Source organism: Thunnus thynnus, chromosome 20 (genome assembly GCF_963924715.1).
Source record: "Thunnus thynnus chromosome 20, fThuThy2.1, whole genome shotgun sequence".
In the NCBI taxonomy this organism is placed as follows: domain Eukaryota; kingdom Metazoa; phylum Chordata; class Actinopteri; order Scombriformes; family Scombridae; genus Thunnus; species Thunnus thynnus.
This window is the reverse complement of record NC_089536.1, coordinates 19,140,221-19,154,568: the sequence shown is the minus strand read 5'-3', so window position 1 is coordinate 19,154,568 and position 14,348 is coordinate 19,140,221. Positions and strand designations below refer to the sequence as shown.

At 38.3% G+C, this 14,348-nt stretch overlaps 2 protein-coding genes across 3 annotated transcripts; both read right to left on the bottom strand.

The window, feature by feature from the left end:
* Nucleotides 1-133: 133 nt before the first annotated feature.
* On the bottom strand, nt 134-3,174 carry mlst8 (MTOR associated protein, LST8 homolog (S. cerevisiae)). Its single transcript, XM_067575718.1, has 8 exons — nt 3,034-3,174; nt 2,664-2,715; nt 2,371-2,533; nt 2,212-2,287; nt 1,926-2,078; nt 1,431-1,555; nt 1,176-1,339; nt 134-939 (listed from the first exon to the last, which is right to left on the bottom strand). Exons 1-8 carry the CDS (start codon nt 3,160-3,162, stop codon nt 821-823), a joined length of 981 nt encoding a protein of 326 aa, XP_067431819.1. The 5' UTR covers nt 3,163-3,174; the 3' UTR covers nt 134-820.
* Nucleotides 3,175-3,514: 340 nt separating this feature from the next.
* meiob (meiosis specific with OB-fold) lies at nt 3,515-11,067 on the bottom strand. Of its 2 annotated transcripts, none has more exons than XM_067575715.1 (14): nt 10,944-11,067; nt 10,579-10,669; nt 10,276-10,333; nt 9,941-10,072; nt 9,505-9,577; nt 9,147-9,342; nt 7,406-7,506; nt 7,134-7,186; nt 6,851-6,946; nt 6,537-6,629; nt 5,996-6,140; nt 5,659-5,845; nt 5,169-5,255; nt 3,515-3,623 (listed from the first exon to the last, which is right to left on the bottom strand). In XM_067575715.1, the coding sequence occupies exons 2-14, from the start codon at nt 10,633-10,635 to the stop codon at nt 3,558-3,560; spliced, it is 1,344 nt and encodes a 447-aa protein (XP_067431816.1). In that variant the 5' UTR covers nt 10,636-10,669; nt 10,944-11,067; the 3' UTR covers nt 3,515-3,557. The 2 variants fall into 2 exon arrangements, with proteins under 2 accessions (XP_067431816.1, XP_067431815.1); XM_067575714.1 differs by lacking the exon at nt 3,515-3,623 and adding an exon at nt 4,552-5,082.
* Between the last annotated feature and the right edge of the window lie 3,281 nt (nt 11,068-14,348).

Genomic DNA, 14,348 nt, shown 5'->3' with positions numbered 1-14,348 from the left:
TGCTGCAGTGTAATTATGTGTAACCATTCCATTTGCAATGTGAGTGTTTGGATCTGTCAAATAAAAGACTGTTGGTAATTTTTGGCCAATTTTTCTTCATTAAACTGAAAAAAGGAGACTGACACAACTGGAGGACAGTAAGGACTTGTGTAAATCTTGTGTTTACTGTGGAATCATTTTCTGTACATTGTTTGAGAAGAATACACCTTACAGCTTAACTTTGAATAAAAATATGAAATGAATTATACACATCACACAGCAGAGATCAATCAATTCCATGGCATATACCATTATCAGTCTAATGTGAATAATATTTTGATACAGTAAATAAGGTTTACTATAAAAACAATGACATTAACTTGAAAGGTATCTCCTCTTGTGCACAGAGTGAAGAAGTTAAACACCTATAGGGTCAATGATAAATATTACCACGTTTTTTATACAAATTTATAGATTGGCAGTACAGAAATCACTACCTCTGCTTCATTGTGGATGGATTTCTTCTTGTACGACTGCCTTAATTTGGTGTAAAAAGTGGATTTTTGCGTCATATCTTGGCTGTGATGTTATGCTGAGTACTTACAGGCATCTGGCGGGGAAACAGCACTGTAGGCATCTTGGTACACAACTGAGATTCATTGTAATGTTCAAGCAAATGTCTCAACTTTCTCAAGATGATGAGTTTCTGGGAAACTGTTTAATAATTCCCATTGATGCCAACAGTCATGCACCATCTGGGAATTGAGTCCCACGCTTTTCTGTCCTTATCCCACCTGTGCACAGACTGTTACCTCCCGTCTCTTTTTCTCTATCCTCCTCTTCAGCCCAGCACACTGTCATTGAAGGCCAAACACACCACAGCCTTCTGGTGGCCGCTGTACTCCCTCTTGATCTCCCCGGTCTCCACACACCACAGACGAGCCAGGTTGTCTGAAGAGGCTGCGGATAAAAATGAGAGCCGAGACCTTTAGTTCACCTTGAGAAACATACACACTGAAGTTATCAAACCTTTACCTGCTTCTCTCTAAAAGGCTAAAGTCTGTGTCTCTGTGTTTAGGTCTGAAGGTGAGTAACAGTGCCCTGATTTTGAAATGATCATTTATCATCTCACTACACAATGGTATTAAGATTGCTGGACTAATTGCCAGGGCAGGCTTTGTTAAACATGCACTGACCGGTGACAATATACTGGGAGTCTCCGGAGAAGGCACAGTCCCACATCCAGCCTCTAGACGTCTCTCCGGGATTGTTGCTCTTGATGCTCAGCTCTGTCATCAGTGAGAAATTGGACGTCCTCCAGATCTTACAAGTCTGATCTGCTGAGCAGGTGGCCAACAGACTAGGAGATGACGACAAACACACAAAAAAAGTCAATATCATCGACAACAACACGAGAGCAGGAAACTAAACTTTCTGAGGAAGGCGCTCACGTGGAATCGGGGCTAAACTTGCAGCGGAGGGAGTAGCGTTTGTGCGCAGGGATCTTTGTTTTGGGAATGAGCTGAGTCACCTCATCTCCGATGCCTGCAGCAAGATTCCACACGTAACAGTTTCCCTGTTAGAAGGACAGAAAGACCAAAGGAGGCTGTTTTAATCAGGTTGTATCTGTAATATTTCCTTTAAACAAACATGTTACTAATGAGATTCTAATGCCAATACCATTAATTGATCAAGTTTACACAACACATCAAATGAAATGATACAAATGGCATTTAATGAAATTGTCACTGTGGTTTCTTTCCACTTCATTTTGGTCTGCTCTGCTTTCCAAAGAACATCTAACTCCTATACCAATAAAAATGTTGCATTTTGAGGTTTCCTGTAATTGGTTCACATTAAATTTTCACATGTGTAGTTTATTGGGAAGATAACAGGACCCTTGGAACTGTACCAACTGTGTTTTTTCAGACTGTTCTGGTACTGACCGAGCTGTTGACTGCTGCCATGTAACTGGCATCTGGGTCAATATGAACTGAGTTGATGGAAACCTCTGGCTCAGGAATCAGCTGTTCATTGTGGTCAGTCTTCAGATCCCAGACATGAATCACACCACTCTGGTCCCCAACTATCAGTTCTGCCTGAAAACATACAGACACTTTACACACTGAGCTGTAAACATATATTGTAGACAACCAACATAAGCAGCCAATAGTGAGGCTGTTTTTTAAATATTTATCTAATTTGAGATTCAGTGTAAATTGAATGTCTCACCTGGTTGGGATGCAGGCACACACAGTTGATTGGAGCATTGACCTGAAAGATCCTCTGACACTGCAGATTTCTTGACCTGTGAGAAACAGCAAGGATCGACTTTGCTTTATTTAACACAGAGTGACTGTGCTAAAAGATAGTTAGCTTTCCGTCCTGTACCTGAGATCCCAGATGCGAGCCATGCAGTCCTCTCCTCCTGTGTACATCCAGCGTCCATCTTCATGGAAGCCCACAGATGTGATATTCTTGCTAACGCCATCATAGTTGATCACCGGGTTGGGATTGTTGGAGTTCAGGTCGTACATGCGGATGTGTTGGTAACCTGAAAAGCAGAGTGGACACTTATTGTGACATTAAGCAAGTATGCCTTTAATTATGCAGTTATGCAGCTGTGTATAGCCTATAGCATGACAATGATGTTACATATGAGGTAGAAGGAGGGAAAAGCCTACCTGCAGCTGCAATCATACTCCTGTCAGGTGTCACCTCAAGTGAATTCACTTGCTGGAGGACAATGTTAAGAAAGTGCAAGGCTTGGTACATACTGATAGTGTACTGGTATAACAAAGGCACAAAGATGCCCTAAAAATATACTTAAACAAAGAAATAAAGTGGAAGGCTCAGTTCATTTAACAGCTCTTATGACAGCACCTATGTTGATTTTATTGGGATTTTTGATTTGTTGTTAAGCTGAAATGTTGATACTTTTCTTGATACATTTGTGTGAACTAACTACTATCATCAATCATTTGATCACAATATAAATTCAGTTTCAGGTGTCATATGTCACAACCGGTTGTCTGTTAGGCCAATTAAGGATACAGAGTCCTGGTGCTGGACTGTCCTGGTGCAGATCCCGCTGTGGGCCTGCCAGAAGCGGACAGTGTGGTCATATCCAGCCGTGGCCAGGATGACCGGGTCGCTGCCCACCGTCCCCTGGTTCACATTCATGCTTCACTGGTAGCTGTCACTGCTCAGAGTGAAGCATGTATGCCGCTGCGTATAAATGTACGACAATCAGCTACGGTACTTTTCTAGTCAAATGTCATTAAATGTAGTTAAATGTCAACTTAAAACAGAAACATTGATGAATTTATTGCCATGCTGTGGAAAATAAAGGGCACTAGTCAAGTATCAGCTAGCGCTAGCAAAGCAGCCGCTGTATTAAATGACTACGCAAATCGGACAATTAATGTTTAAACTTTACAAGCTAACACATCGTCACTGTTACATTTCGCTGTGTAATAGTATTTATGGCAATTTCGACTTTCTAAGAGAGAAAATCTGATAAGTTTTGATTTACCTTCAGTTGTTGGTATTGACGACAAGCCGGTACGTCCCCGTAATTAGTCCCCAAGCAACATACCACGATGTTTTAAGGGTTCCGTTTTTTTCTGCCACCTACTGACTTTCTTTTTCATAGCAAGAAAAATAGACAAAAGCTTTTCTATAAATACCTGAGTTAAGCATGTAACATTTTTGCTGAGACCGTCAGCAAGATGATTTAACTCTAAAGTAATTACTGAAGTGTGTGTTACTGCTGTAAATTACATTGTAAGTGTTCTTATTATTGAAAGTAACGAAACACACGCGCACACGTATGTATATATTATATATATATTTATATGTGTATATGTATGTATATATACATGTGTGTGTGTGTGTGTGTATATATATATATATATATATATATGGTGCTCTGTATATACTGACAGCAACAACAAAATGTGAACTTAATTTAATGAAAATTTAAATTATTGTTATTGCTGAAGCTTTATTTCAGTCAAAACCTACTTGAGTTGAAAAGTCATTGCATTTAAAAAGCACCGCATTAATTATGCACTAATAAATATATGGTATAACTGTCAAATTGTCTTATTTCCTAGTGTGGCCTTTTAACCCCATAAAGGGCCTTTAAGACTCCTCTGTTGGGTTAAAATACAGCCTGATGTCTTGGTTGTATTGGTTAGTCAAGTGTATCTGCTTTGAGGCAAATACCAAGTGGATCTTTAATATAAACATGCATAGTCTTGCATCTTTCCTAAATTCTCTGAAATACAAAATTCTTAATTGTGATTTGACAATGAAAAACAGATGAATGATCATGGGTGTGGTTAAATGGAGACCAGAGATGTGATGTGGGACCATGGAGGTAAACTGTGAGGGAGTTCTGTCCCTCTGTCCCTATTTCCAGTCTTCTGTTTCATGGTGTCACACAGTTCATACAGGTCTTCAGTATTCAAACTTTAATGTATGATCGGTACAATAGACAGTTAAGTATGAAGAGTAGAGGCTGTTTGTGTCTCACATTCATTATTAGTTATGTACTAATAAATGAACGGTTTAACTGTCAATGAATTTTCTAATTGTCTTATTAGTTACAATGGTGTTTTCACTCTGGCTGCTTAACAAGTCACTTTATGATATAGTAGACCACCTTTTTTGATAAATGAACCTTTATTATTAATAAGATAGTTTATTGATAAATCAAATGGATAACTTAGATCATTTTACACTTTAAAAACTCAATCAAGTCAAAAGTACATTTTTAATAAATAGTTAAATAAATAATTTAAATAAATAAATACTGCAGAGACATAACCACAAAACATAAAAAGCTATATGTGTAAATGAATTCTGCACTTGTTAACATCTCCATCAGCGCATTTGATCAATAACAGTCTCTGTCAGGTGAACAGGGAAACTGTAACTCTCACAGATGTTCTTTCCTGTTCTGTCTGTGTCTGTGTGTGCTGATCACAGTCGCTGCAGCAGGGCAGACATGTGTTGTTTCACCTCCCCGGGGTCTGCCAGCGAGCAGGCCAGGACTACCCCCCTGACCCCCGTCTTCATCTTAGTGGAAGGGAGGATCTAAAACATCATGTCACATTTTTTTTTTTACAACAATTGTGATTTGTTTTTAGAGCTAACCCACAAGATAGAGAAGGGATAGCTACCTTTACATATGTTTTGCATCTCTCCAAAAGAAACTTCCATTTCATTGCAGTCCGCTCGGCATCAGTCAAACTGGTAAACTCTTCTGTCTGCAACGCAGGAAACGGAAATGCTGTTTATCTCAGCTGAAGCACAGATAAAACTTTATGTGCTGAAACTGCAACTACCAGTTTACCTGAATCATATAAAATCTATACCTATAAATCATTAATTCTTTAAACTTTTCATCCTTCCCTGCTATTTTCAAACTGTGAGACTTAATAAATTTAGCTAACAGCAAATATTTCCAGATTTTTTGCACACACAGATAATTTGAATTGTCTCCAAAATAGGTTTAGCTGTAAACATAATCAGAATTCAGCAGTGTGTGTAGTGGCATATTATTTTCAACATGTACTGGTTCTGTAAGTGTCTCTCTGCTCTTGTGTCCTTTAATTCCTGCACATACGAGCAACTAATTTTAGAATGAGCCTCATTTAAAGTAATACTAACAGTGCAGCCAAGTGTCTTCTCGGCTACTGGGCCTCTCAGGGAGCAGGCATGCAGGGTGCCTGTGTGGTCTGTGAAATCCACCAGTAGGTCAAAGCCTGTGGTGGCTGAAAAGGTTTGATCCCTCCCCGGACACAACTGGTTGGTGCAGCTCAGCGTGTCCTCAGTCACCTGGAACTTACATCTGGAGCTGAGACAGAAGAGAGAACACACCATTACATTTTGAACATCTTTAATATGTTTCAAATGTTAAAGTAGAAAATAGTAGAAGTGAGAATAATGTATTTATCACAACGAGTGTTTGATTATGTATCCATCTCATCTGCTTGTGTGACCTTACCACCGTGTCCTGATGACTTTTGAAACAGCAGAGTCGAGGTCGAGCTTGGAGATGAAGCTGTACGTGATGCCAAAGAAAGCCTCGGGATTCTCCTGGGCCTTCTGCTTCAGCTGACTCACTGTGTACACATCAGTGATGGAGTCCACTGCAGAAACAGAAACAACACCACATATCCACGTCTGCAGCCTTGCTGTTTGACGATAGGAGACTAGTTTTGCTTGTTTTGCTTCTGTCATCTGGATAATTTGATCTGCTACATCAGGAAATATAAATGACGTGCTTAAACGTAGAGCAACCTGAATTCTGAATCTTTTAGCCATATCATATAAATATTCATAAATGCAACGTGATACACTTTCCTAAAGTAGATCTTTATAAGGAACCTAGATTAAGGAGTGCAAATACACAGTGCACAATCTATATGATTATGAAATAAGAGCTGAGGCCCAAAATACAAAGTACACTTTACCTCTTGATACAGCAACACTTACCATTTCTAATACTACCAGCATCAGAATCAGAAGTCTGTATTTTAACCTACCAGGCATATCCTCATCCTTCTCATCTTGATCAAGAGCTCCAGACTCAGACACTTCTTTAGCATAACTGAACAGCAGGCTGGCCTCCCTGGTGTCTGAGAGCAAAGTATGATTGACATGGACAGGAACAAAGAGCATGTCTGACTGGAAATATTCTACTTCTACAGCAGGAAGATTATTATTTTATTACACTGTACACCATAGCTGGTTGATTGGTTTCTCAAAATAACTTTGAAGTTCTGCTTTTGATTAATTCCACAATAGATCATTAAATCAGATCCTGTATTTTTTGTAAATGTTGCTGTGTTTTTCTTACCAGGATTGACGGTGATAACGGTTTTCGAGTTAACGGTTGCGGTCATGCTGTTGCGAAAGCTGTCAAAGCTAATCTTTGCATCTGCTATGAAGAGCACTTTGAATGAAGAATAAAAGTTAAAACAACAGTAAGTTATCTTAAACATAAACATAAAGTTACATCTCAAATATCCACCTCCATGTCTCCCTTTAGTGCAGCATGTTAATAGGACATGACAGGCAGGAATAACAGTTAAATAAAGATTCATTTTGTGGCTGAGAATGAGCAGCAGCTGTTAACCTACCCGTCTCCTTGGGTATCAAAGTTTGCACGAGCTGAATGGCTTCTCTGTCCCAGCTGTGAGTGAAACAGAGGTCAGGGGAGACCGTAGTGAAAATCAAACCCACATGGAGTTGAGTGGGTTAATCTAAAGCTTGATGTCACCAAAGTAAGTTTGTGCTGACGTAAAGATATATGGCGGTGAACCAAGGGCTAATAAGATGGCATGTATCAAAAAAGCAACCAAAGTAATAAATCTTTATTCATTTTCCAAATTAATTAACAACCATGACGCACCAGATGAGGGGGAAGGAAGCGACGGAGTCATCAAAGAGCTTCAATTCCAGCCTCTGCCCTTTGCGCCCGTCTGAAGTGGTGAACTGTTTCGGCTCTCCGATCTGAAAACATAAACAGAATCATCTGAAGTTCATATCACAGTATCTTCTCTCCCTGTAAGAAAAAAGCAGTGACATGAAGTGCACGATCTGGCCTCATTCTGAACCCTGAGGCCGTTATAGAGAGTCTGTATGTTTCAGGCAAACAACAAGCATGCCACCACATAACCACACAGACTAAATAGACACAACACAGTCCATTAGGCAATTTATAAGATATGAATTAAATAGAGAAACTCTGATATGTTTGACTGTCAAACTTGTTTTAACCAAATAAATATTTGCTGTGCGTCAGCGGTCATTGTCAAAAACGACCCACTTCATGCTTTTCAGGCTCCTCGCCACAGCCTCAATGACTTTCCATGACTTTTCCATGACTGACTTTCATAATGTTACATCCACCACCACTTTTTAACAACCCTTCCCTCCTTGTTAATGTTGTTTTTTCAGCTTAGCAAACTAACGGCCCATTTTCCACTATACTGGAGCTTACAGTGGAGAAAAAGAGCTGAAAAACCACCATCTAATTCAATAAGTGTGTATATTAAACTCTGGTATATTATTGCAGAGTAAACTATTAGTGAAATTTCTTATTACTTGACTTTCTCAATGAATGTATCGAATTTCTTATTCTCTGTTTGAAGTGAGCCTCTCAAAAATCAATGATATTCCAAAAATTTCATTACCATTCTGTACTATGATCGCATCTGCAACAAATACTTATTGTGAGTGGATGTCAGTATTGTGAGCAATACTCCTCTGCTCGCCCACCATGCCAGGATTCAAATAGATGAGTGGTCACTCTTCAAAGACATAAACCACTGTAAGACTCATTTAACAGCACATTATTTTGTATTTCTAGCACAGCTACATTTTCTTACTCCTGCCAATAAGAGGCTAAACATCACTTATATAACAACAGCCCATTACAAGTCCTATTCTTTTCTTCAGGATCAAAGAGCTTTCACACCCATCACACAATGCATACACATATCAAATTCTCCCCCAAGAGTAGCATTAATAGACCAGCATGCAAAGCAGAAATGTAAATAATTGGACCAGCTGTCAGCAGTGTATGAAATTTAAAGCCCTCTTTACCTTTTACAACCCTCTTTACAACAAACTAGAGCTTCGGTCTTTTACATTTCCTCCACTGGAAAAACACACTGCTGTCGCTATCACCATTGCTCCACTCTATTCAACAAAATGTCTACACAAAGGCATTCTGGAAAACACAGGAAATCATGAGTAAAAGTAGATGAAGAAGGTTGATGGGAATGTGAAACAAGTTATATAAAACACTGTAAAAAAACAGTTTTGAGTTAAATTCTAACAACACAAAGTACAGCTGAGGCTGGGATTGACATTAGTTTTGCAGAAATTTGTTCAGGAACCAAAATTTGGACAAATTACAATTTTGACGTCAAAACGTCAAGGCAATTCATCCAATACTTGATGAGATATTTCAGTTTGGACCAAAGTGGTGGACCACCCAACCTGCCGACATTGCCATTCATGGAGTCATGCCTCTAGTGTGGCTAAAAACGCACTAGACAACATTAACTGATACATAAATGTTTGGGCGTATCCACAGATGCATTAACACTTAAATCCTAAAAGACTGTGGCCTTAAGGCGCCCTACCGATTTCACTGCAGCCAGTATATTTATCACTGTGCCGTTCAGCTTCTGCCCGTTGGCCATTATGTCTCCCAGAGAGTAGAAATCTCTGGAGTCCTTCACTGGCAGGTGGATGAGAGGCAGCAACCTGTCGATGGTGTCCATGTCAGCGCACAGACACACCTGAGAATGGGCCTCCGTCACCAGCAGCCTGTAGAGACTGAGACAGCAGATACAGACCTATGAACCAGAGAATCCTTTAACAACATCAAGACATGACACACTGTTACATCATATTTCACACAGCATTACACTGTGTTCACCTTACTTCTCTCTAGCTGTCTAAAAGCACGGCAGTGTGAGAATGACTCTAATTTGTTACCTTGGTGTTGCAGGACAAAATCTTTCCCCTTTCTCCGGGTCTTTGTTGGAAACTAAAGGATTTTCAATGATGACTGGAAAAAACAAAAAACTATTTAGGCATTTAATTGCTCACATTTTCATTTTTTTCTAATTGTCATTACTAAATTAAAGTTTCTCAGTCTTGCTTTAAATCAAGAATTTGAAAACCAAGAGCAGGGATTCACACTCAGTTCAGTTTTGAATACAATTACTTTTCAATGACTGTCAAAGCTTTATTTGGTTAAATTCAACTACTCAAAATTGTCAGGCTTTGGAGTAAAAAAGAAACTGGACATGCTGAACATGACGAAAGCTTCATTTTGTAGTATTTTGATGAATCTGGGAACCATATAGATCAAAAAATTAAAGCACTTCTGTGACATATGGTACATTTTCCTTGAGAAAGACTCCCTCACCACAGTCTCCTATACTGAAGCTGTTGGAGAGCCCGTTGATGTAACCATCATTTCCCCAGGCTGTCACATTGATGAAGAAGTCAGGTGAGTCCTTAATGGTGAAGCCAAAAGTGAATCTGTCCACACCGATATCTGAAATTCACACATATAAGTTCAGTTAGTGTTGCAGCTCAACAGAAAACTGAGAAAAAGAAGAAGAGAGAGAAACTCAGAGAAGAGTTCTCCAGAAGAGGGAGCTGGTGTACAAGACACTGAGGTGCAGTGTTGATAGAAGAACTTGTGTTTAAAGATAACTTGTTTGACTGCAATAATGTAAGAGGTAAATTGATACCAACTTTTTCTGTCAGGGAAGCTTTTGACATCAGTTTTTCCTATGATGATGCCGACCACCTTCTGAAAAAAATTAATCACAAGGGCAAAGATAGTGTGCAGACTTTTCTGAAGGGATTCAAGCAGTTCAACACTGCTTACAAAACAAATGCAGAAAAACAGACCTCAAATATAAATATCCTTTTCTGCCGGCAAACAACTGCAACAACAAGAAAAGTATCCCTGACTATCTGGTGGTGGTTTAAGGCCTGGTAGAAGAAGAGAAAGATATTTATTTGTTATGATTAGCTGAAAGTAATTTTACTCACTGAATGAGAGAAGTTGGGATGCAGCTCAGAGATGGAAACGTAGTTGTGAGAGGCCATTTTCAGTCCAACTGTTATCACATTTATAGACTCTCTATATTGTGGAGGCACAAATAAAACACAGATAGAACATTTGGGGTTTAATTTCAGGTGGATAAAATGTTTTAAAGCTAGCTAACACCTTAGCTAATAAAACACTAAAATAGGCTAACTGCCAGTTTAGGTTAATGCTAATGTACTAATTATAAACATTGAGTGTAGCTTATTTTATATGGGATTTCACATAAAAGGTTACACAAGGGTTGAGTAACAGGTTGTTTTTAGCTTTATTTACAACATATATTCAGTATTTTTATTGGTAAGTTTACCTGTATCCTTTTTCTTCACAGTTTATTGAGAGTTTTTCGCGGCAAAGCGACAACCACGGCTGAATTCATGTGGTGCCTTTAATTGCAGTCGGAAACATCACAACTTGGTGGATCCGAATAAACTGAGAGAGGAAAAGACCCACGTAAATTTACCAATTAAAACGTCGAACCAAGCAAAGCCCTATGTAAAATAACAAATTAAGACATCAAATATATGTTAGTTAGTATGGCTTAAAGTAAGTAAGTTGTTTGAGTAAATGAATGTTGAAGTAAAAAATGTCTGACAGCACAGACACAGCCAGTGAATACTCAACAAATCTTATGCCATATGTATATAAATGAAACCAAATGTTACTTTTTACAAATAAAAAACTTATTTTAATTTAAGGAACTTACCTGCATTGTTAATAAAAATCAAAACAAACATGCAAATTATAAATAATGAACCAATACAATTTTATTTTAGCCATTGTGAGCTTAAATAATATATGTGTTTTAGATCAACACATGAGGACGATTGGTTATCAAAGGTGTCAATTTATATTCAAGGAGAAAAAAAAATTTGCGCAACAGGGCCCCCTAGGGCCCTATGCAAATACGTAGTCCGTGTTTAGTAAGAAAAGGCCTTGGTCAGAACAAATAAAATGAAAAACTTCTAATAAATATGTTTAATTAGGTTTGTTTCTTATCTTCATTCAGTCACTTGCCCTAAAATTCACAATCTGCAAGAATGTATTAACACACAATTATGGCAAAAAAAATGTTTTCCTTTTTTTGAACTATTGAGCCAGGAATAAGTTCATGTTGCCCATATTCTACAGATATGGGCAAGGAATGCACAAGTTAAAGTAATTTTCAGCACTGCTCTTGTTGTACAGTAAAATAAAATCTTCCAAAAATGACTTCTGTCAGATGGTCAATTCCTTACTGTTTTGCAATACAAGCTGTGTTCGATCATGTAGCAACAAATTTATGAAAAGCACATGAAGGCAAACATGCCTGTGCAGGAAACTTCTTTTCAGTTCATTTAGTTGGGGAACATCTTAAGGAGTTTGTTGTATTTTGATTTATTTCTTTTTGTGAGGCTATATATGGAAAGGTCTATCTATCATTTCCCCCCCTCCATTAAAAAATCATATCCCGATAAATAAATAAAAACCCTATAGGCCTACTAATTTAGACAAAATCATTGGAATGTGACCTTTCTTTAATTTCAAACATCCACTTTATTGATTCTTCATTTGTTCAAAGTATTTAGAAGATTTTACAACCTTCAGTTATAATTTTCATGACAAAAAAAACCTTCTATACAAAGCTGTATGAAAAGATCACCTGATGTTTTGGCAGACTTTACGTGATGTTGCCTACGGTAAAATCTACAATTTCAACACATATTCAGTACAGTAAACCTTTATCCAGCTGAGCAAACACAGTGCAATGGCACCGAACAATACAACTGCTATCACTGATGGACCCATTGACTGGAAGCTGTCAAATATACACACATTCACACTGACACACACACATATACACACACAATATTCGTACACTATATGAGTCATTTCTTTATAAGTCTCCACTGTGAAAGGTATCCCTGATATTGCCTTGATAATCCATCCTAGTCATCAGTCACAGCATGGGATTTGTGCTCAGACAGCTATGCCGAGATAAATTTGACACTTTCCTGGTTTGTTTTGATAGCACAAAGCTGTATCCGACATGTGATACCGTCTTATACACCTAAGCAGGAATCAAAAGGTGTAACAGTAAACCCATTCAGCTCTAAAGAGCCGTGTTTCTCGTCTATGATGACTAATCCTCGCGGTCGGGTGTTTGGATCGGATAACTCATCCCTGTGACTAATGTTGATTTTTTCAGGCAGTAATATTTCTGTTAATGTGATGTGTTCCTAATTTTTGACAAAAACAGTGCAGTACGGCAGCCATAAAGGCATTTTACCCACCACACATCTACAACACAGTCACACAAAGTCAACATATTATTTCTCAGCAGACAGACTGATGTGTAATGTTGTATCAATGTATTGACTGACTTTGTATAATGTTGTATAATGTGAAACAGGAGTGATTGAATACATTGAACATTTACTTATGCAGAGGTATCGATTTGCTATTTGCACCAGTGGCAAGCTATTCAAATGAAACAAAATTTCAAATTCTAATTTCATTAGGTTTTTCTGACTATAGTTTGTAAGTCCATTAATCACAGCAGCACTGTAAAGCATCATCAGATAAATCAAGTGAAGCTTACTTTTGGTTCAATGATTTATTCATAATGAATTCACGGCCTCTGTTAATCTGTCATCAATCATACTTTAAGCCAATATTCCATTGCTTCAATCTGCATATTGTTTCTTTGGAGTGATTTTAGTTTTTCCGTGAAGAGATGTCACATGAAGTCTCGTTTCTCACTTCTGATGGCATGACTTTATTCAGAACCAAGCAGCAAGTACCTAAAGAGTTGGAAACACATTCACTGTAGGAATGTGCCGGGACTGGGAGGCCTCTCTGCCACAGGTCGGCTCCCAGGAGGGCCTGCAGCCGTCTGACCACTCCCCGACTATTAATCCATCATCTCGCTTTGTGCATGAATGACTGTGCTTATGTGTGTGACATACATGTAAATGCATACAGTAGGATTATGTGTTGTGTGTGTGTCACTACATAGGAGCTATGACACACTATCATATTCACGGGATGTACCTGTATGTCCAGAAGATCCATAGAAAATGAAGCAAAATAAGAGCATCAGTGGTGAGTACACACCATCAGGCAGCCATATTGGAGCGCCTTAAAACTTTGGCAAACTGACTTTGTTTATAAATGTGCCGCTTGTCTATCTCAACTGAACTAAGCAGACATGGTTCATTTCTGTGCTGTTTTTCACTGGGAGTTCAGTATTTTGTTAATGATCCATCCCTCAGTGTTTTGTTGTGAACACATTCTATTTTTTATTTTATTCATAGAACTTACTGTACGTATGTTTACCCAAGTACAAGTACAATACTGCAAACAGGTGGCTTGGCTCTATGTAAATGTTTAAAAAAAATGCTATCAGCACCTCTAAAGTTCAATGAATAAGAATGAATAAACGTGTTGTATCTCATTTGTTTATTTTTCAAAAGCTGAAGTGTAAAAATTAACGTGGTTTTACGGGGGAGGTATGTGTTGGTCTACTTTTTTGGCTGTTTACCCATTATGTCAAACTGTTCCTTTAACATTGTGGCACTGCTACGTTTTTGTTGCATCATGAGATGTGATAAGATTAAGCACAACATACACACACAATGAAAATAAATACTCAGGTTAACAGGGCTGCCATTTTTCAAACCTTTGACTCATAGTGCTTATAGAGACATGAGGATCATACATACTGGATCTGAGG